This window comes from Sturnira hondurensis, unplaced genomic scaffold, assembly GCF_014824575.4.
Source record: "Sturnira hondurensis isolate 20B ecotype Veracruz unplaced genomic scaffold, ASM1482457v3 Scaffold0002840, whole genome shotgun sequence".
Classification (NCBI taxonomy): domain Eukaryota; kingdom Metazoa; phylum Chordata; class Mammalia; order Chiroptera; family Phyllostomidae; genus Sturnira; species Sturnira hondurensis.
In genome coordinates this window covers 10,488,104-10,509,409 of record NW_028075471.1, presented here as the reverse complement: position 1 = coordinate 10,509,409, position 21,306 = coordinate 10,488,104, and the positions used below count along the sequence as shown (strand labels likewise).

At 42.9% G+C, this 21,306-nt stretch overlaps 1 protein-coding gene across 4 annotated transcripts in view; it reads left to right on the top strand.

Moving 5' to 3' along the window:
* Window positions 1-18,338, top strand: part of PRICKLE2 (prickle planar cell polarity protein 2) — a 358,266-nt gene extending 339,928 nt beyond the window's left edge. For all 4 annotated transcript variants that reach the window (XM_037040879.1, XM_037040878.1, XM_037040881.1 and 1 more), the window contains one exon: window positions 13,794-18,338. In XM_037040879.1, coding sequence (XP_036896774.1) covers window positions 13,794-14,668 — 875 coding nt within the window. In that variant the 3' untranslated portion in view covers window positions 14,669-18,338. The remainder of the gene's footprint in view (window positions 1-13,793) is intronic.
* The last annotated feature ends 2,968 nt before the right edge of the window (window positions 18,339-21,306 follow it).

The following is a 21,306-nucleotide window of genomic DNA, read 5'->3' as shown; positions in this document are numbered from 1 at the left end:
ATCTTTGGAGAACCCAAATAGGTGTCCGGGACCCTGGTTTCCTGCCCTGTACCACTGGAGAGCCATTTAGCTTCTGCCCGTGGAGTCAAGTGTTTTCTGAGCAATTACTCCAAGGGATGCTGCTTGCTGACTTGGGCTAAGAGATTCTGGAAAAGCAGTGTGGGGTCCAGGTAAGCCCAGAACAAACTCTGGCAAACAGTCTTCCACTGGTTTGAATTTTTGCACATCCTTTCTATTAGCAATAGGCTTTGTGGCACCACAGCCATGATCCTCAGCAGAGTGAGCCATAGTTAAAATTGACCCCTGAGTGTTTCTAAAAGTGTCACTTCCCAGTTCGCCCCTCCACTGCCTTTCACACATTCGTCTTTATTGGGCTAACTATTTACCAGGAAGTTAATATAATGAGTGAATCAGTAATAAAAGGTAGGAGACGCCCAATCTGATTTGAGTTATGATCTTGACCGGAGTGGTCCTGGTAGCTGTAGTGGGTCCGAGGAGAAGTGATTATAGTTCTGTTGCCATTCCTGTTATTTCCCAGCCACAGCGGTTCAATGCCAAGCAGCTAAAACCAGTGATGCTAGAAACCAAAGCCTCTAGGGCCAGGGAAACCAGTATCAGCAATGGCCTTTGAAACCAGCTCATTGCAAAGATGCCATTCTTCAGTTTAGGCCAGTTTCATGTAGTAGCCAGGGGTGGGAAATCCTGTCCCCTAGTGGGAAAGGCAGACCGAGCCTGGGGGAACAGGGGTTTCAAAATCAGAGGTACCTACACTCTTCACCCCTCTGCCAGCCTCCCTGCCCCCACTCAGCAGCAGTGGACTGAAGGTAATTGTTTCATGCATGTGCCAGCACTTCTGGTACCATGGGAACAGAGGGTAGACATGTGACTACAAACACATATGACCACATGGTCACATGGGACCACCAAATGGGCTGTACACTGGAGTAGAGAAGTAAGGACGATGCACCAAGGGCTCGATATTTCAAGTTTCAACTGGAAGAGGAAAGTAAGATAGCAAAAGCCGCAACCACAGGGAACTCTTGAAACTCACTGAGAGAAAACAGGCTTCAATGGTGGGATATTGAAAGGCATTAAGGAGAAAACACTGTGCAGTTCCTCAGTGTTGAAGACGTAGCATACCCAGTAGTGGAACGTGTTCATCCTTCTCTACAGAGGGGCACCCGCTGTCTGGACCAGGTCAGGATGGTGTTCGCAGGATGAGGTGGAGTGGGCCTGACCCACAGCTGCTCCTGGAAAGCCAAGAGCGCAGTTCTCCTTAGCCTGTGGTCAGCAGCAGCCCCAGAATGGGATCTGCCTAAGCAGTGGTCCTCAGGTGATATTGCCCCGTAGGGGACATTTGGCGGTGTCGGGAGACATTTTGAGTTATCACAGCTATGGAGAGGTGTAACTGACATTTAGTGGGTGAGGCTAGGGATGCTGCTAAATACCCTACAAAACACAGGACAGACCCCCAACGGAAAACTGTCCTGCCCAAGATGCCGAAGTGCTAAGGTTGAGAATCCCTGAATTAGAGTGTCTGGGGGTATGAAGATGTGGTTGGTTTCCCAAAGTAGAAGCACCTTTAGTTGTGAAGGACATTTTCCTCAAAATTCTCTCCTCCAGTGCAGTATTCCTCTAACCCTCAAGGGCAGCACATCACGGGGGGCTCCTCTGTGAACAGACTCCGATCCTGCAAATCTGGTGAGGGTGCCATCACCACTAGGCCACAGGCCATGCTCTGAGTAGCAAGGGGTTTGAGGTGGACATGATCTCCCTCTTCCTTTCCTCCTCCCTCTCCCTCTCTATCCCTCCCCACCCCCAGCCTTCCCTGTCATACGCTGTTTGAACTATCCCATGCCCTGTCACCAAAGAACATGTGGTGGTGGTTAAACTCCACTGCCCAGATGGCAGCTTCTCTCCAGCTGTTGCCAACTTGAAATTCAGGGTGTTGAAGCTATCGATTGACTTAGTTGGAAAGGGGTCCCAAGGGACAAGATCAAACTATTCCCCCCGACACACTTCAATAAACTAGTACCTCAAAGACATTCCTGGGTGACCAAGGACACTTAGACTGTGTAGAGGTCATGGCTTCAGGGATGCTTAAGCTTCAAAGAAAGCACATCCCCATTCTAAACCAGAGGTCGACTATTTCTAGAAAGGGCCAGGTAGTAAATATTTTATGATTTGTAGGTCATGCTGTCTCTTTCACAACTACTTACTTCTGTCATTTTATACAGAAAGCAGTGATAGACAGTACGCAAATGAATAGATGTAGTCAGGTTCCAGTAAAACTTTATTTACAAAAACAAGTAGCTAGATTTTACCCAGGAGCCATATTTTACAGTACCCTGTTCGGAACAATTCCTACTTATTCAGGTTTCTGCTTTAGCCAAAAGGAAAAGCAAAGTCATGTGGGGAAAGCCTTAATGAAAGGGAGCAAAGGCATCAGTGTGGGTTGTAAACATCTAGAGGGCAGAGGTGAGGAGATACTGTTTCTTTTACTGCACCCAAGTGCGAATGTATCATTTAAGTTGCCAGAAACACAGCCCTCTGTCTTCCTATGCCAGTTGTTTGTTTGTGTTTTGTTTTTTGTTATTTTTGTTCTTGTTGTTTTGGAGGAGTGGAAGTAGAATAAAGAAATGAGGCACAAAAGGCATGCCAAAGGGCTGCCGTTACCTTTAAGTCTGCTTGTTCTTCTTTCTGGACCAGAGCTTACAGCCTCTGCTCTTAGAACAGATGGGGGGAGGGGACACAGCAAAGATAGCCTTACTCTTCCCTCAGACCCACAGTATTCTTTGAAGGCATTGATGCCTTCTGCTGTCACTGGCTTCTGTGAGACCTCTGTTTGCAGTGAGGGGACATTACTTGGACAGAAATGCTGTTGTTGCTTACAGCGCTCTGGCTTATTACTCGTGTTGACAGTTTAACCTCATAGAGTCACAGGCTGAATTCAGTGCTGACCTCTCCTTGTTGGGGCAAGGCCTGTGGCCTCTGCGAGTGTCTGGACATTTGTTTAACTTTTGGCCACACTTACCCGTGGGATAAGGATGAATGAAATCAAGACCTTTTAACTCCGTAGTCACCCTCTAGCACGTCTCACAAAGCCTGCATTATTTGGAGAGGAAAAAACATTCTTTGTCTTTAATAAGACAGAGTTCCACTTGAGAGGGGAGCAACCTGGCGTCTGGATCTCATACTGCTGGCAGGATCTTCTGCCAGGGGCGCCAATACAGCAGTCAGACTGTGGGCTGCAGCTGGATCTCTCCGGAGAATTGATTGGGTCTGCAGTCTCCGCCATCCTCTCCACTTCTGTGCCCCCGCATTCATTGCAGAATCACAGAGTAGCATTTGAAGCCCCATTGGGTTGGACGATATTGATTTGCATTGTTTTGACCAATGGAATAAAGAGTTGAAGTTCACTGGGTAGAGAAGTAATCTCCAGCTGCAGTTTGGAGGCACAAATTGTTTTAACAGTGACCCATCAGCAGTGAATATTGCCATGTGTGTGGCCCATGTTTCTCAGCTGCATTCATTCTTATAATCATGCATTCATCAAGTATTGTTTGCCTTGCTGGCTGGGTTTAAAGTTGTTGGGACATGTTTTCTCTTGTTGGGGACTCTGCATACTTTCTTCCAGCATATTGGATCCTGGGTACTGAGATGAGGGCCCAGTGAACAGGAGCCAGCCCCTACCCTCTTGGGAGCCTATAGACTAGCCAAGTAGACAGAAAGGAAATCAAAGCTATACAAATGTATTTCAGTTTTCATGAATCTTAAAAAGGAAAGGCACATTTTTCCTCATCTGATAGTCACTTCAGCTTTCAGGTTCAGATGCTGTATTTATATCTACTTTACAGATGTACCTCAAGAGGTTCCAAAGTTCCCCCAAGTCACCCAGCCAGGAAGCAGCTCTTCAGTTCTGCTCATAGTTAGAGAGGAAGGGAGTGTTTAATCAAATTGAGGTGTAAACTGGGACATGGAAGCTGCTAATTTAAACAGATCTCCAGGGCTATGATTAATGAAACAAAGCATTTTTTGTAGATCAAAGAGTTCATTATAAATCACATGTTCTTCAACTTTAAAATTGGAGAAGCTTGAAATGGTTGGCCACGTAATGAAAGACCAGAGACAATGAGACTGACAGGTGTGAGCATGGTATTTTTGTTTCTCCTGGTTAGTGTTCCACCCATCTGAATTACAATTTGTTGTTTCTTTTTTTAATATATTTTATTGATTATGCCATTACAGTTGTCCTATTCCCCCCCTTCATTACCCTCCACCCTGCACACCCCCTCCCCCACTATCCCCCCTTTAGTTTATGTCCGTGTGTCACAGTTCTTTAGATTCAATATTTCCTGTACTATTCTTGCCCTGCCCCCTATTTTCTACCTACCGTCCATGATACTTATTCTCTGTACTTTCTCTCCCCTTCTCCTCCTCCCACTCCCCTGTTGCTAACCCTCCATTTCTATGGTTCCTCTCCCAGTCTAGCTGTCCTCTTAGACTGCTTTTGTTTTAGGTGTGGTTGTTAATAACTGTGAGTTTGCTGTCCTTTCACTGTTCATATTTTTTTCTTCTTTTTCTTAGATCAATCTGTTGTTTGTTAAATCTGGCCCACCCCAGGTCGGAGGGTGGTGGCCCACTCCAGGAAGGAGGGTGCTGGCAGTGGGTAGTGTGAGGATTCACAAATACTTACTGAGCACCAATGGGGTGCCAGTCACTGCTCCTGTTGAGAGAGTGCAATGAACTGTCATGCCGGGAAAGTGCAATGAGTAAGACACCTTTCCCACGGGCTATTGTTCAGATAAAAACATACACATACATCGAGGAAAATAAGTCAGGGTGGAGGGCCTTACAAAAGGGTCAAGTGCTACAGAGTGTCTTGTCTGTGGGGGGAAAATTTTACTATTGATACTTTAGAAAGATCAGTCTGGGCAGTCAACAAGGTGACATTTATGTGAGGGCCTTAATGATTAGAGGAAGTCAGCTTTGCATAGGATCTGGAGTGAGCTTGCTGGTATGTTGGAGGAGGGGGAAGAATGTAAGTGAGGCTGCAGGGGGTGGGAGCAAGGAACACCATTTCACCAGTGATTGTGGAAAGACACAGGGCCTTGAGTTCTGCATAAGACTCTATTATTTTGCCAATAATGAAGTTAACCCCAGAGCTACCTTGTTGAGAAGCAAGTACACAATTATTGCTCACCGATAGGCCATTTTGTTCTTGCCCTGCATTCAAGAAGCCCCTGAAAAAGAATTGGAGTTAATAAATGAGAACATGGACATTTCTGCTCCCAGGGAGTGAGCAAGTAGCATTTCCAATCCTATCCATACAATGCCGAGGGAAAGAGCTTAGGTTTAAGAAATACTGATAGTAGGCCCCAGGGTTGAGTAACGGGTCTTCCTGTTTTTCCAGAGCTTTTCTCTTTGAGGGAGAGAAGGGAGGGGTAAGGGCATCCTGAGATTCCCAAGATACAGAGGCACCATAGAGGAGAGGGCAAAATCCCCTCCAGTGCAATTGAAGCTGCCTCTCTTCACCATTACCTCCTCAGAGAAATGTGAGTCTCTTCACACGTGGGACATCCTCACAGATGCTTAACTTTGGGCTTATAAAAGAGCAGTTCAGGAAAATAGCATGTCTGGGAATGTATGGCATTTGCTAGATTGTTAATGCTGACCCTAATTCCACTCCAGGGCATGAGTACACATCTGGGCAAAGATCATTGCACCCACCTGTATAGCTTTTGTTTCTACAAGTGGTTTTTTAAGAGTTTTCCCTCCTTACTAAAGCTCATCCATTCACAGTGCTCATTCATCGTTTCAGGTTTCTACCTCTCCTCTCTGCTTTCAGATGGGGCAGGTTCTGGGAGTTATTTGGCTGTTGAAAATCAGCTGTTACAATGTGCACGTCATAACTAAGCAACAGGGAAAGCAGGAGTTGGAGGACTCAAATCCCCTTTTCCTAACAATGATCCCAGTGATGAATTAAAAAATAGATATATGACTGGACAGTTTGTTTGTCAGAACACTTTCTTCATCAGCATATCCTACATTTAAATTTGACTCTTTAATGAGAGCATTGCTTTATGTATGACTTATATGCATATAAGGTAAAGCAAACAAGTGTTTAAATTATACCTCAAAGAAATTTTACATGTTCCTATCCTTTTATAACCATCACCCAGATCCAGATACAGAACATTTCCAGTGCTCTAGGGGTTTCCCTTATCCCCCTCCCAGTATTCTGACCTCTGTCACCATAGATAACCGTAGCCTGTTCCTGAACTTCATATAAATGGAATAATAGAGCATGCTCTCTTTATGTCTCTCAGCATTTTCTATGGGATTCATCTGTGTTGCTGGGTGTATTCATTCTGTTGATATTTAGTACCCCATTATATCATGGTTGCTCAACTGTGGTGTTATTGACATTCTGAGCTGGGTAATTCTTTCTTGTGGGAACTGCCCTATGCAGTATAGGGTATTTAGTAACATCTCTCTGGCCTCTCCTCACTAAGGGGTAGTATCACAACCCCTCACCCCATTAATTTCCCCCTGAAATTGAAAACCATTGAGTCATATAAATATACTACAATTTTTAATGATTTTTAATATTTTATTGATTATGCCATTACAGTTATCCCATTCCCCCCTTCATTCCCCTCCACCCTTCACACCCCCTCCCACCCACATTCCCCCGCTTTAGTTCATGTCCATGGGTCGTAAGTTGTTTAGCTTCTACATTTCCCACACTACTCTTGCCCTCCTCGTCTATTTTCTCCCACCATCTATGCTACTTATTCTCTGTACCTTCTCCCCCCTATCTCCTCCTCCCACTCCCCTGTTACTAACTCTCCATGTGAACTCCATTTCTGTGGCTCTGCTCCTGATCTAGGTGTCCACTTAGTTTGCTTTTGTTTTAGGTGTGGTTGTAAATAACTGTGAGTTTGCTGTCCTTTCACTGTTCATATTTTTTTCTTCTTTTTCTTAGATAAGTCTCTTTAACATTTCATATAATAAGGGCTTGGTGATGATGAACTCCTTGAACTTGGCCTTATCTGAGAAGCACTTTATCTGCCCTTCCATTCTAAATGAAAGCTTTGCTGGATAGAGCAATCTTGGATGTAGGTCCTTGCATTTCATGACTTGGAATACTTCCTTCCAGCTCCTTCTTGCTTGTAGGGTCTCTTTTGAGAAATCAGCTGACAGTCTGATGGGAACTCCTTTGTAGGTGACTGTCCCCTTATCTCTTGCTGCTTCTAGAATTCTCTCCTTCATTTTAATCTTGGCTAATGTAATTATGATGTGCCTTGATGTGTTCCTCCTTGGGTCCAACTTCTTTGGGACTCTCTAAGCTTCCTGGACTTCCTGAAAGTCTATTTCATTTGCCAGATTGGGGAAGTTCTCCTTTATTATTTGTTCAAATAAGTTTTCCACTTGTTGCTCTTCCTCTTTCACTTCTGATACCCCTATAATTTAGATGTTGGAATGTTTGAAGATGTCCTGGAGGTTCCCAAGCCTCTCCTCATTTTTTTGAATTCATGTTTCTTCATTCCTTTCTGGTTGGTTGTTTCTTTCTTCCTTCTGGTCCCCTCCATTAATTTGAGACCCAGTTTTGTTTCCATCACTATTGGTTCCCTGTGCATTTCCCTTCATTTCACTTAATATAGCCTTCATTTTTTCATCTCATTTGTGACCAAAATCAACCAGTTCTGCGAGCATCCTGATCACCAGTGTTTTGAACTGTGCACCTGATAGGTTGGCTATCTCTTGGTCGCTTTAAAGTATTGGCTCTGGGGCTTTGAGCTGTTCTTCTTCTTGAGCCATAATTTTTTGGTCTGTTTGCACCTATTATGTAGGAGGAGCAGAGCCTTAGGTGTTCACCAGGGCAGGACAACCCACATCACTGGGTTGTGACGCTGTATGTGGGGATGGGGTCAGAGAGGGAACAATGGTGCTTGCTTCCCTCTCTCTCAGATTTCACTCTCCTCTCCAATTTCCACAAGCAAATTGGGCCCTTCTGGTGCTGGTTCCTGGGTGGGTTCCTGGGCTTGTGTGCATTCTAGAACCCTGTGGGTCTTTCCAACAAACTCTCCTGTGAGGCTGGGAGTCTCTCCCAGCACCTCAACTCCCACAAGTTTTTTTCTATCAGTGCTTTTAGGCTTAATTTCCTGTTGCTGGGGTCCTGGGTTATGTGATCTGTCTCACTGCCTGGTTTATCTGCACGGTAATGTGTGTCCTCAGCCAACTGCCTTGCACACCTCACTGGGTCTTCTGGTTTCCTCCCTGCACCCTGGGTCTGCTAGTCCCGTGCTGCCTGCATGCCCGGGTCTGCCAACCACCGCTTTCCTGCCATGACCCATCTCCACTGACCACCAACTCCGCCCCTCTTACTGGTCTGGATGAACGGTTCTTTGTTGGACTTCCATACAGTTCAATTTTCTGTCTGTTCTGGTTGTGTCTTTGTTTCTAATTCTTTGTTGTCCTTAAATTTGGTTGTGCAAAGAGGCACAGTGTTTCTCCAATGCCTCCATCTTGGCCAGGAGTCAAATATACTACAATTTTTAAGAAACTGTTTATTTGGAAACTATTTCAAACTTAGCGTAAGGTTTCAAAGAATAAAACAAATGATAGAGTGTACTGTTTACTAGAATAACCTATTGTTCCCATTTTACTCCTTTTTAAAAAAATTATTTTCTCTGCATTGCTCACACATATGCCCAAACACAATTGATTTCTGGACCACTTGAGAGCAATAGTATTCACTTTGACCATTTACCATTATTTACTTGCACATGTATTTTCCAAGAATAAGGGTCTTCTCCAACACTATCATACTTATCAGTTAACCAAAACAAATGTAGCATTTATCAATTGCCCATGTCCCAGTTTTTGTCACTTGATCAACAATTATCCTTTATATCATTTATTTCACTACAGAAAAGGTTCCAGTTCAGGATTGGGTATTGTATATATTTGCCATGATTCTTAGTACCCTTCAGTCTAGAAAGCCTTTCTTTGTCTTTTATGATACTGAATTTTTTTAAGAATACAGTCTCTTTACTTTTTCGTAGAACAGTCCTCATTTGAATGTTTGTCTGATGTTTCCTCCCTAATACATTCATGTTATGCATTCTTAACTAGAAAACTGAGTAAGAACATCCCACCCAAGGAACATGAGATCCAGTTGCAACTCATTAGTTATACTAAGTTTGATCTCAAGTGCATAGTTACTAAATTTCCCTTGTAGCTAATAAGCAATATGGTGAAACACTAAAGACCGTACAAGTATTCTGCTCCCCACTCAGGTTAACCCCTGAAATTAAGCATACTTTGAGTCTTGCGTGAACCAATCTTTACCTACAAGGATTACAAATCCAATACTCCTGTCTGCACTTACTCTGAGTGTTCTGCTATATAGAAGAGCCCACTCTTTCCTCCACTTAATTATTGATTTTATCAGTTATCAGTGTGGACTCATGAATTTCTATCTTTTTCAGTGGCTTATAAGTTATTACTGCTATTACAGACTTCCAGCTAAAATGAAGGTGTAGGTAGATACATTCTGCCTCCTCACACAACCAAAAGAAGGACAACAACAAATTTAAGAACAAAAAAATAATCAGAAAATCAGACTGTACAGAAGTCCAACAACCAAGGAGTTAGAAAAGAAACATTCATCCATGCTGCTAGGAGGGGCGGAGACAGGCAGCCATGGCAGGGAAGACACATGGCGAGGCAGCAGCTAGCAGAGCAGGTGATCCCACATTTGAGTGTGGATAAACTTGGAGGAACAACTCCCAGTTTAGTGTTCCTGTCTTACTCCCCAGGAAGAACTGGGGAGTGAGACAGACCATGCAACCCAGGGTTCCAGCACAGGGAAATAAAGCCTCAAAACCTCTGACTATAAAAATCTGTGGGGATTGCTGTGGCAGGAGAATCTCCCAACTTCACAGGAGAGTTTGTTGGAGAGACCCATAGGGTACTAGAACATACACAAACCTACCCACCTTGGAAACAGCACCAGAAGGGCCCAATTTGCTTGTGGGTAATAGGCAAAGTGACTGACAGCCAGCTAAGAGCTGAGCAAGCAGCATTGTTCTCTCTCCAACCCCTCCCCCACGTACAACAGCAAAGTCAACACAAGCACCACAACACAGCAAAGTCAGCTGCCCTGGTGAGTACCTAAAGGCTCTGCCCCTTACTATATAAGAGGCATGCTAAGACAAAAATATGGCCCAAATGAAAGAACAGATCAAAGCTCCAGAAAAAAATACAACTAAGCTATGAAGAGAGAGCCAACCTACTAGATGCAGAGTTCAAAACACTGATAATCAGGATGCTCACAGAAATGGTTGAGTATGGTCACAAAATAGAGGAAAAAGTGAAGGCCATGTAAAGTGAAATAAAGGAAAATATACATGGAACCAGGAGAGACAGGAAGGAAACCAGGACTCAAATCAATGGTTTGGAGCAGAAGGAAGAGGTAAACATTCAACCAGAACAGAATGAAAAAACAAGAATTCAAAAACATGAGGAGAGTCTTGGTAACCTCCAGGAAAGCTTTAAACTTTCCAACATCTGAATCATAGGAGTGCCAGAAGGAGAAGAGGAAGAGCAAGAAATAGAAAACTTATTTGAAAAAATAATGAAGGAGAACTTCCCCAATCTGGCGAAGGAAATAGACTCTCCAGGAGGCTCAGACAGTCCCAAAGAAGTTGGACCCAAGGAAGCACACTAAAAAACATCACAATGAAATTACCCAACATTAAAGATGAGGAGAAAATCTTAAAAGCAGCAAGAGAAAAGCAGAGAGTTACCTTCAAAGGAGTTTTCATAAGACTGTCTGCTGATCTCTCAAAAGAAATGTTACTGGCAGAAAGGGGCTGGAATGAACTATTCAAAGTGATGAAAAGCAAGGACCTACAACCAATATTACTGTATCCAGCAAAACTATCATTTAGAACAGAAGGGCAGATAAAGTGCTTCCCAGATAAGGTAAAGTTAAAGCAGTTAATCACCACCAAGCCCTTATTACACAAAATGCTAAAGGGACTTATCTAAGAAAAATATAAAAATTATGAACAGTAAAATGACAACTAAGTCGCAACCATCAACAACTGAATATTAAAAAAAAAACAAAAACAAATAAGGAAACAACTAGAACAGGAACAGAATCGCAGGGACGACTATCAGCCAGGGAAGAATGGAGGAAAATGTACAGGGAATAAGAAGCACAGTGGTAGGTACAAAATAGACAGGGGGAGGTTAAGAATAGTATGGGAAATGGAGAAACCAAGAAACTTACATGTACGACCCATGGACATAAACTAAGGGTGGAAAGGAATGTTGGGTGGGTGTGGTGCAGGGGAGAGGGGAGTAAAGGAGAGAAAAAAAAGGGACAACTGTAGTAGCATAATCAATAAAATATATTTTTAAAATATAAACAGTAAAATGATAACAAACACAACTATCAACAACTGAACAAAAAAAAAAAACTAAGCCAACAACTAGAACAGGAATAGAATCACAGAAAAATGGAGATTGCATGAAGGGTTATCAGCAGGGGAAGAATGGAGGAAAAGTTAGAGGGAATAAGAAGCATACATGGTAGCTATAAAATAGTGAGGGGGAGGTTCAGAATAGTGTGGGAAGTGGAGAAGCCAAAGAACTTATGTGTACAACCCATAGACGTGAACTAAGGTCGGGGAGTGCTGGTGGTAGGGGGTAGTGCAAGGCAGAAGTGAATAAAGGGGAGAAAAAATGGGACAACTGTAATAGCATAATCAATAAAATATATTAAAAATAATAAAATAAATCATTACTATTTTCAAATATTGTGATGCTCAAATTGCTCACTTTTGGCTACTGGGAATCCCTTGAATTTGGGCCTGATGTTCTTCAGACAAACTCCCATCACTTTTTATTTTAACACTTCTGACTTTTTGGCATAACAGAATGTTCCAGGATCATCCTTTACATTCACTTCTTCTGTACAAGAATTGGCCATTGCTCCAAAGAATCCTAGTTCCTTTTAATGGGGAAGGGTAGAAAGTACAACTTATTCATTCTTTTTTCTATTTACTAACATTTGAGTTGTTTCTTATTCTGGGCTATTGTAAAGAAAGCTTATCTGAATACCCTCATACCTCTTTTGGACCTATGAACTGGTTTCTTTAGGTATGTAATCAAAGTGGTGATAGAAAATTCATAGAATCTCCACTCTGGTTATATACCCATCAGAAGTGAATAAGTGCATTAAAAAATACACTGAATATGTGTTCTTTGAAAAAGCTGCTTTGAATATAAGCAGCTTTTTCTCATAATTTGTGTGTGTCTGTGCACTTAGCTGTAGTAGATATTGATTAATACATTTTCAAAGTGCTCATAGTATTTGTTTATCAGGGGAGCAGTAGTAAGCTGTTGGCTCCAGTAGGTGGGGAGGAATAATCAGTGGTAGGGGACCATAATGTGCCCCAGCAATCCAAAGGCATGTTGTCTGCAGCCAGAAATGGCAAAATTGCTGATCCTTTCAGTAGATAAATGGTGAAAGACAAGTGACAGGATTTTGCCACCTGGTCCATTCTTTAGATTCTTTAGAGTGCTGCTTTGAGATGGGCAACATAGAAGTGACTGAAGTCAGGAATCACCTACAACTTTCAAAATGGGTTTTATCACAGAGATATTAGTGACAGTACTTCAGGAATGCAGGGTCACTGCTTTGCTTTAAAAAGTGCCTCCTCAGGGGAAGGAAGAGTGTCCCCAGAGCCCGACTCACATCTTCTGGCAGCTGGGAGCCCATTTAGAACCCTGGAATAGTCATTTTACTAAACAGTCTGAGAAAGGAAATGTCCTTCTGTCTACACCCAGGGAGTCACTTCGTTTTCAAAACATCTGAAGTGGGGCCAAGGGATAGAAGGCAGATCAGAAAACTGCTGAAGCCTAGTAGGGGAGTAAACTGGTCCAGCATCATGGGCCTAGATTCTAGGCTGAGTTTGGCCAGGAAATGGTTGGGCATGGCCCCACCTCTATAGCTCAAAGTTTCCTTGTCCAAAATATCTGCCTTAGGTAGCTTAGAGTGCATTATTCGAATCAAAGAGGTAATTGAAACACTTTGTAGAAAGCCAGGCGGTGAAAGACAAATACCATATGATATCACCGTTAACAGGAATCTAAACAAAACAAACAAACAAGCAAAATATGACCAATGACACTCAAATATGGAACAGGCTGACAGGGTCCAGAGAGGAGAGGGGAGAGAATCATAGGGGAAAAGGGAATGGACTCACATGAACAAGTATAAATGCCACATGGACAATAACTAAGGGTCAGGGGTGGAAAGGGGAGGGAGGTGGGGAGCACTGGCGAGGGGCAGGGCTGGGAATATAAGACAGAAAACTGTACTTGAACAAGAATTAAATAAAAATTATATTAAAAAATAAAAATAAAATATGTTTGAAAGACAAAAAAAAAAGAAATTCTAAACAGAAAAAACATCTCATTCAAGATACACAATAGGCTCTTGGTAGCTTTGATGAAACTTTGGAGGTGTTAACTAGTAAAATGTATGTCTGTGGATGCGTTTTGGCCAGATGTTCCCTCTAGGTGGTACTGCCACTCAGTGGGATGGGGAGAGCCCTCCTACCCATTTTCTGAGCAAGCCTTTGTACAGTGTCTGCTATAGAGTCCCACACATTGACCCTGAACAGAGACTGTTCACATGACCAACAAGACGGTGAACACCATTGTTGCACATGTGTATTAACCTCCAGGGTCCTCTCCTCTCTCCCCTACAGGCCTCTCCGCAGATGGTGGTGCCAAGCGCCAGGAGCACCTGTCCCGATTTTCCATGCCTGACCTCAGTAAAGACTCTGGCATGAACGTCTCTGAGAAACTTAGCAACATGGGCACGCTTAACTCGTCCATGCAGTTCCGCAGTGCGGAGTCCGTTCGCAGCCTGCTCTCGGCCCAGCAGTACCAGGAGATGGAGGGAAACCTCCACCAGCTCGGCAACCCCATTGGCTACAGGGAACTGCAGTCCCGCGGCAGGATGCATCAGAGCTTTGATTTTGATGGAGGGGTGGCGGGCAGCAAGCTGGCGGGGCAGGAGGGCGTGAGGATCCAGCCCATGAGCGAGCGTACCCGGAGAAGAAGCACCTCCCGAGAAGATAGCCGCCGCTTCCGACCGCACCGATCCAGGAAGTCCCGGCGCTCCCGCTCAGATAACGCCCTGCATCTGGCCAGTGAGCGGGATGCCATCTCTCGCTTGAAAGAAAGGCCCCCGCTCCGAGCCAGGGAGGATTATGACCAATTCATGCGCCAGCGGAGCTTCCAGGAGAGCCTCGGCCAGGGGTCCCGGAGGGACCTGTACAGCCAGTGCCCAAGGACTGTGTCAGACCTGGCTTTGCAGAATGCTTTTGGGGAACGATGGGGACCCTACTTCACCGAGTACGATTGGTGTTCCACCTGCTCTTCCTCCTCAGAGTCCGACAATGAGGGCTACTTCCTAGGAGAACCAATCCCCCAGCCCGCCCGCCTGCGATATGTCACGAGCGATGAGCTTCTGCACAAATACAGCTCTTATGGCCTGCCCAAGTCGTCCACCTTAGGTGGCAGGGGACAGTTGCACAGTAGGAAAAGACAAAAGAGCAAAAACTGTATTATTTCTTAATCTGATTGGTGTCAGGGAATAGGGGAAGATGGGAGCTAAGAATGTAAATTCAGAAACTTGCACTGTTTTAAATTTTAAAGCGCTTTTCGGGGTGGTTACTAGGGGAGAACAAGGGACATGCTCTCACTTGATGAAGGCAAGGTTACAGATTGGCTCATCTGGTAGTCACAGTTCTTGGCATGTTACATATTATTTGCACATTTCACTTTGGAGACGCTGTCGACTCCGTGGAGGCCAGGGGTGGTCACCTCCCTCCCATCATTGTGTTGAGTTGCCATTCGCAGATGGTGAATTGCTTCCTACTCGCTTGTATCCTCTCTGATTCTCTTACTGTTAGGATCCTTTTTCCAGTAAGTAATTTGTTTATTAGCCAAGACCCAAGTCTAAGTTATTTACATGTCCATTGTAAATGCAATGTAAATGAGAGTTCTGATAAAATATTTTTGTATTTTGTAATATCAAAGGAATTTCTATATCGTAGGACTCAGTGAAGACCCGCATGCACATCCAGCATTGTCTTTGAGTAGTATTCAGAGGTGGTCCAGGACCACCTTTTTTTTTTTTCTATACAAATTTGTTACATGTCAGTGAGACTTTTTTCAAATGAATTTATTCTATTTGGCTTTTTGTGGTTAAAAAAATTATTATACCCAAAACATTTTATGCTGTATTCCACTTAAGGAACCATCCTTAAGTCCACTTCCACCCTCAGTAGAATGTATTCTCTACCAAGTGATAGTCATTTTCTTTTAAATAGCAAATATAACTTTGCCAATTAGAGAAACCAATCAGTGTCAGTAAATTCTGTGAGAAATGCCATCCCTGCTGGGAACACTGAAGTTGCTCACTATTGATCTCTCCCTTGGGAAAATATCAGTAACTGTGAGTGGTGTTGTTGTGTGATGTCAGCATGACATTGTTTGAATGTGGCATTATTTTCTGGTGCTCATGTTTCCTGGATTGTATTATCTGCTTTCCTTTACCAAGGCAGACAGAACAGCTGCCTTAGCCTGACAACCGGTTGTCCTCAGTGCAAATGAACTTAAGCATTAGGATCTTGGGGACAGGAAGGTTCTGATGGGGCTCTGGGAGTGATGGTGTGTTCTAGATTGTTATGTTATACGTGGAGAAGGAATAAGGTGATTGGAAATCAGAAAGCAGGTCAAGGGCAGAAGTGAAGGATAATATAATATATCGTAAAGATCAGGGCAAATAAGAACTTGTAGAAATGAAACAGAGGAGAGGTGACAGCCATCTTGAATAGCCCCTAGTGCTTATGGAAGGAATCCAATTTAACACACTCCCTATCCAGAGCGTCTGGGTTACCCAGAAAGGTTGAGTTGCTCAGGAGCTTTCAGTGTAGTGGTTCTGAAAAACAAATGTTGAAAGGAGGATTTTCATTTTGAACTTTGGGGACCTTGGGTCAGACAGAAGATGGGCTCAAAAGTGAGTTTGCTTAAAGAAGACATTTAACGGTTGTGTTGTTTATAGTACAATAATACTTCCTACCTTGCTTCAGTCAAAAATGAAGCGCTTGCTTTTTCTTCCATTCTCCTCCTCCCCTTTATGGATTGTGGCAGTTGAAATAATCCATCACAGGACCCACCTTTAGTAAGATGTGTTGTCCATGTGCTACACAGTGTATCTCAGTGGCCATCTGCCATGGTGAGGTGAGCGTGGTCTCTTTTCAGTGTAATAGTTAATATTTTCTAGTATTTTTTATGGAGAGAATGTGGAAAGTGGCTTTTCAGACACCATGCCAAAATGGGTCTGGGGAAAGGAAGGCTGTACAGGATGTGGAAATGGCACTCCATTCCGGATGTATTAAAATAATTTGCTTTTCAGGTATTAATATGACATTTGTCATTGTCACTGATTTTTTAAAAACGCAATGCAAATGTTGGTTGTGGCTGTTTTCCGCATGCTATCTTCATATCTAAATGCTTCATTAATTATCCAAGCCTCTGGAGAATTAACTCTATTACGTTTGTATAGTAAGTTTGTAAACTGCTTGGCAAACTGATTTTAAGAAATAATGTGCAACACCACATGACTAAAGTGGCAGGTTTCTGGTAGAAATTGGGCAAATCCAATTTGGATTTTTGAGTTTCTTGATTGATGAAAACAAAAAGGCATTTTGGTAAAAGGAAAAACAAAAAAAAGTGATGACTTGACCTAGCAAAAAGCTGAAAGCAATGTCTATCCTCTGTGGCCTAGAACTCAATGAAAGAATTCTCCTAGTAAATGTTGCTTCCTAACTCTGTCGTTTTCAGAGTACCTCTTGCATTTCTCAGATGGGGCTTTAACCTCATTAGCAGAAACTGACACGAAACTAGTGTCCAAAGGGATTGGAGGAATGAGTAATTTGAGATCTATATGCCCAGTGAGCACCCAGCAGCCAAGCTGGTCAGAGCTTGAGATGTAATCGATATAATCCTCAGGGTCAACTGTCTACAGGCAAGATCACCTCCATGTAGTCCAGCACTGCAGAGGCCTTCCCACCCCACACTCAGTCAGGCGCCTTCCACAGAATGCTGACAGAGAGTGGCTAAATTCTCAAAAGGATGATGGAACCTCCAGGTGAATACCCCAGGGAGAGTAGGGTGGCATTGTACCGGGAATTCCACCTGTTAGTGATAACTTACACATACCATCCCAGAATCCCATTTCCAAAAGTTCAAAGCATTTTCTGAGACATGAACTTAGAGTCCTTACCTGATTCCTCCATCATAATCATCAGCTCTCCTTGGTCTAGTTTCACTGTGAGTGAGGGATGTGCTCACCTCTTCTTAGATCATCATTCCATCTTCCATAGACTGCTTTTATTAAAGTAATCTTTTCCCAGTTTTCTCTCTGCTCTAATGTTGTATGGTTTTGTTTGTTTTTCTACCTTTTCTCATGTTGGTCCTCTTCTTGTCTTGGTTAACACCATAGATTTTGAGTTCAGTTCATGTCCTATTTGCTGCTCAATTCAGTGGCATCAGAACTGGCTCTTTCCCAAGAAGTAGAAGTTATTGACAGTGTCCTGAATGGCGCTGCCAATACACACCACCATTGATACTGTGAACAGGTTTCATAGTAGGCTGTTGGCATTGAGAGTGGCATTCAGGTACCCTTCCTTCTGTCGTGTAGTTCTGGGATCTCTACCAAATGAAGGTGAATGAGCTGAGGGAAACCAGAACTGTGTTTCTTGGTCTTGCACATGTTCAAAAGGGGAGAATCTCTAGTGTTAGTGGACAGCTTCTTTCCATATTCATCTTGTTTTCTCTGGTCTTTCCTTTCCACCCCCAGCCAGCCCAGTGACCAAGCAATTTTGTATTATTAATATGGGACCTGGAGGCAGCTCTTTCTCATCCTCTTCTCATTCTGTAGGATACTCTTCACTGCAACAACAACTTCTCCTGCAGCAGCTTTCTGCTTCCTGGGTACCACTAGCAGTGGTTGAGTTCAGGTGGGGCCAGTGATAGCATATGCATAGCACATACTCTGCAGCCTGGGCAGATATAACCAATGTGTCACTGTCTGTGTTCAGAGAACACAGATACAGCCTCAAAAATCTTGCAACGTTTCAGCCAGTCAGAACCAGTTATCAGTACTGATCTTATTTGTCTGATAACGAACCTTTCTTGTGTACTGATTCTTACTTGTCTTTCCACCCTGGGCTCTTTTACCATTGGCCAAAAATAGTACACCAGCCACTTAAAAAGCATCATTTATAAATAAATAATTGTGAGACTCCAATTCCTATGTCCTCAGATTATGAATGCTAATGGGAGCTGACTTCTTTAGGCTAATGGAAGACAAATCACTTTGACCTCCTTTCCCCTTCGCATGTTATTGGCCAGGTGTTGTAAGCAGCCTCTGTTTGTCTTCTTGCAGAGGTCAGATGGGAGTCCATCTTATTCTTCATCTAATCCCACCTCATGACAAGAAATCACACAAATACTTAAATTCTAGGGAGAAATGCTCTTTGTGTATTTCTGTCTAACAGAAACCACATGCTAACACCTAAGAAGGAGAATCTATGAAAAGGGAAGTGGAAGATGGAACCAGCTATCTGAATATTTCTTGCCAGAAGAGTTGCTGTTAGCAACTGTTTGGCAGCTTTGGGGCTTTGAAATGGCCTCTGGACTGCATTCCGGTGCAGGACTCAGCCAAGCCTCCTCTGCAGTTTGGAAGGCAACTTCATGCTGCCTTTTGAGGTATAGATATTTAAGCACTAGAGAAGTAGAAATGATGAGAATTTTGCCTTGCCTCCTGTGGTTTGTCCCTCTGGGACCTAGCAGACACCAACACTTGTTTGACCACTTGGAAGCAGTCACCAAGTTTAGGATCATGAAATGATTTGATTCTTTTTCCATTTTCTCATCATAGTAGCCCAGTCAACGCAAGACTCATAAAACATGACTCACTGTTGGGAGCTATACTGTTTTATAGGCTTACTTCCTGCTGACCAAACTAGCTTTCCTCAAGGGGAATAAAAAGGAGGGGGGAAAAGTCACACAGTGTTAGGAAAACATTTGTTATTTTGATATGATGAGTCCATAGGATAGAAAAAAAATGTCTATCCATGTCTATCCTGAGGGTTTTCTGAGACACCCCTTCACTCTACTAGGCATTTGGCTATTGATGGTCAGTAGGTCACTGACCAAGCTTTTCTAAATTTCTTGGAGAGAGTTTACTCACCAGTAAGGTCTCTCCTCAAGTCTTTCTGGTGATTTCCATATTTCCCCATAAAGCATTTTGGTTCTACTTATGGACCCTGACTTACACACTGTGGCCTACGAGTCCTCCATTTTCCTTAACAAATAAGGACTTACAGCAGTTTCCCCCCTCCTAAACATTCTTTTCCTATACAGGATTGCTTTGCCATCTCCTGCTTTAATACCAAGTGCGTAAACAAAACCTCAGAGGGCCTGAGAAGGTGAGGCAGGCCAGAGTCTCTTGTGTGTTGAACGTCAAACTGTTTGTTATGAAGGTCTGCAACAGGCCTTTGGGGTAGGCTCTGCCAGAGACTGTGAACACTTTGCTTGAGATCCATGCCCTGTAAAGTGGATATGATGTTTTACTGATGTCTGTAATACATTTGTAAACTTCCAATAAAATTTGAATAAAAGAAATGTGCCATTCCTCCCTTGCTTTTCAGATTTTTTAAAGTCTTTGCCTTTGAGCATCTCAGCAGAAAAGAGAGAGGCTGCACATGTCAGGGATGAGATTTACTATGAAAGATGAATCTGATTATTTACACCAGAATTTCTCCACCTCAGCATAATCAACTTTTGGGCCTGTTTATTTGCGGCCGAGGACTGTCCTGTGCTTTGCAGGATGTTGAATAACATCTTTGACCTCTATCCACTGGATTCCAGTAGCACCCCGCCTCATGAGTTGTGACAACCCAAAGTGTCTCCATACATACATCCTACCCATTATGATGAATACTATTTTTAAAAAAACTAGAAACTGACAAGTGTGGGTGAGGATGTGATGAAATCAAGGACCCTTGGGCACTTCTGGTAGAAATGTAAAATGGAGCAGACTCTGTGGAAAATAGTACAGCAGCTCCTTAAAATTTTAAAATAGAATTACCATACGATCCAGCAATTCCACTCTGGCTGTATACCCAAGTAATTGAAAGCAGAGCCTCAAAAAGATATTTGTACACCTATGTTTATATCAGCATGATTCATAATAGCTAAAAAGATGGAAGCAATGTAAATATTCGCAGTGGATGAGTAGATAAAATGTGTTATATATGTGCAATGGAATATTACTCAGCCTTTAAAAGGAAGGGAATTTTGACATGCTGCAGTATGGATTAACTTTGAGGATATTAAGATAAGTGCATTAAGCCAGTCACAAAAAGACAAATACTGCATAATTCCACTTATATAAGGTACCTAGAATAGCCAAGTTCATAGGATAGGTAGATTGATGGTTGTCAAGGGCTGGGGGTAGAGGAGAATGGGGAATTGCAAAATGGGGAGGGAGTTTCAGTTTTTCAAGGTAAAGATTCTGAAAATTGGTTGTATAACAATGTGAATGTACTTAACACTACTGAGCTGTACACCTAAAATGATAAATTTTATGTTGTCTTTATGTAACTGCAATTTAACAGTATATCTCCACCCGTGGCTGAATGTCCCCTGGAGATAAAATTACCCCTGGTTGCCAACCGTGAGTTCAAATGCTTTACCACCGCAGCCTCTCTGTTTCTTATGGATTCTTGAAACTGACTCCCACCCAGGCCACACAATTTTTAGTTTTAACAGGAATTAAAAACAGCAGATGACCCTAAGATAATTCATATTTGCTCTTAAGCAAATAAAAAGTATTTGGTCTAGAGAATTATATCCACAGCTGTGTTCTGGTTAGGAGAGCGTTAATATTGTCTGGGAGCCAGGACCAAAGCAACACGTAAATTAGATTTTCCCATGTCTGAGCCACACTCAACACAGGAATTGCTGGATACTGCAATATCATTCATTCACTCAATAAATATATATTAAAAGCCTGTTCTGACCCAAGCATTTTTCTAGGTGCTTGGAATACAGCAATGCACAAAACAAACAAAAATTCCTACCCTCTGTTAAGGACCATACAAATTTGACTTTCTACTAGGCTGGAAGTATGGAACAGCA